Genomic DNA, 2117 nt, shown 5'->3' with positions numbered 1-2117 from the left:
TGGTTGTACAGGCTGCTGCTGTGTCCCCTATGGCCGCGATTGTGTCCCCAAGCCCTGGTTTACAGCCCTCCTGTCCCAGGTCTGGGCGCCCTGTTCAGCAGAGCAGGCTGTGGCCAGGACGACTTCGCGGCTGCCCGTAGGAAGCGAGCAATGAATGGGCTCTCAGATCTCCCAGCCTGCCAGCTGCCAAAGGACAAACGATGGAGCCCCACGGTCTCCTTTCCTGCTCGTATCCATATTGTGCCGCCTTTCCTTTGGGTTGCCTGGCCCATGGGAGATAATCCAGGAGAGATGATGCCCAGAGCGGGTGGACGGGGCACGGGAGCCTGTGTCCAGCACTGGCCATAAGAGGGGGGCGTGGAAAGAGTCGAACAGGGCACGCAGGTGGCTTACCTTCCTCCGAATTTTTGTGCTCAGCTCAGGGCCTTCCTAACCTGCCGTGGTGCCTACACAGGGAGTAACCTCAGCAATCACTCCCGCACACTGCGCAGTCCCCGCTGGAACCCAAACAAGCTGCTGGAATCCTTGACTGCCTTTGGTGGCGAGGACCATTGTCTGACACAGGAAAGCCGCAGGCTGCGTGTCCTCTGCCCAGCCAGGATGTCACCCCAAGCCCATCCTTGTCTGGGGGAGGTGGGCCCCTCTCCTCCGCAGCTCCTTCCCAGGTCCTCGAGCGTTGCTGGTCCTGGCACCAGTTCTGCTGGAGGGTTTCAGCTGCCAGCCCTGCCAGGGTTCTTGTCCCTGCAGGTGACATCACCATGGAAGGGCTGGACAAGGACCGTCAGCTGCAGACGGGCGAGATCATCATCATCGTGGCAGTGCTGCTCATGTGGGCGGGTGAGTGCCGCGAGCAGCGTTCTGACAGGCTGGGGCAGAGACGGGACCCGGGGTCCACAAAGAGAAGGGGGCTCAAGAGACTGCAGGGGAATATTGGTATGGGTCTGGCATCCTTTCCAGTGAGTCCGTTGAGTCTCTGTAGCAGCTCAAGCCAGTGGGGTAAAAGGAGGAACCACAGCCGGGGCTCAGCAGGGATGGCCTGGAGCGTGCGGGCGAGCTGGCTGCTCAGGAGACGCTGTGGGACCCCAGCAGGACAGAACTGCAGGGTGGTAGCATCCCAGCTGACATTAACCATCATGTAACTTGGGCCTGAGCTAGCTCGTCCAACATCCGATAACCCTGCGGCACTGACTGGCAGTGGCTACGCCTCCGTCTGCAAACACCATTAGGATGGGTGACGTGCTCCCCTGCAGCGCCTGGTTAAAGGCAGTGCTCCAGCAAACAGCCCCGAGAGCCAGGAAGCCCAGGAGATAACAGTCAGCTCCTGGCTGGTCACATGCAGCTGCTGTCAGTGGGAAGTCATTTGTCCTCTCATCCCTTCCCAGTAAATGTGGATTTTCTAGTGGCATCTTCAGGAATCTCTCCTTGTCCTGGCCTTGAACGCTTTGCTAGTGCACTGGAAGAAAATAGGAGCTGTCTGCTGCTAGCTCGCACCTCGTACAGGTTGGTGTGTCAGTGCCAGCAGGGAGGGATCTGGTCCAAGACGTGGTTACAGTTCAAAGCATTGCTCTGGAGTCCCGTGTCCAGGGTCCCGAGGTGTGGGACACATGAGATGGGTGCTGTAAAGCCATGATGGGGTGACTGACCCCACCGTCGGTTTGCAGGACAGGACAAAGCCCAGGACAGAGACCCACGCAGCTGCTCACTGACCTCAGGGGCTGCCCCTCTCTGAGTGCCTCAGCATCTGCCTTCGGCCTCAGAGCCCCGAGCCATCAGTACCGAGCACCTTACGTGTGCCCTGACGGCTTTAGCCATGTGTGTGCCTTGTCTGTGCAGGGACACTGTCCTGGCATGCTGCGGAGGTGCCTGGGGTGGTCCTGGCTGACGCTGGTGGAGGGGGTGACTGCCCCCCAGCTGGGATGCTGCGGGGAGAGGACGTGGGTGGGCAGCTGGTGTGAGGGGTCCTTCATCCCCTGTCTTTTGGCAGCGGTCATCGCCCTCTTCTGCAGACAGTACGACATCATCAAGGACAACGACTCCAACAACAACAAGGAGAAGACGAAGCCGTCCTCAGAGCACAGCACGCCCGAGCGACCGAGCGGAGGGCTGCTGCGGAGCAA

General features: G+C 60.2%; 1 protein-coding gene across 1 annotated transcript in view; it reads left to right on the top strand.

Moving 5' to 3' along the window:
- The window catches only part of LOC104469567 (fibronectin type III domain-containing protein 4-like), a gene marked incomplete at both ends in the record, with an annotated part of 2414 nt that extends 301 nt beyond the window's left edge, over positions 1–2113 (top strand). The window contains 2 exons of the mRNA XM_010084126.1: positions 748–837; positions 1985–2113. Coding sequence (XP_010082428.1) covers positions 748–837; positions 1985–2113 — 219 coding nt within the window. The remainder of the gene's footprint in view (positions 1–747; positions 838–1984) is intronic.
- Between the last annotated feature and the right edge of the window lie 4 nt (positions 2114–2117).

The sequence above is a fragment of the Pterocles gutturalis genome, unplaced genomic scaffold (genome assembly GCF_000699245.1).
Source record: "Pterocles gutturalis isolate BGI_N339 unplaced genomic scaffold, ASM69924v1 scaffold28315, whole genome shotgun sequence".
NCBI lineage: Eukaryota > Metazoa > Chordata > Aves > Pterocliformes > Pteroclidae > Pterocles > Pterocles gutturalis.
Note: the sequence above shows the minus strand (reverse complement) of the source record. Positions and strands in the feature narration are given on the sequence as shown.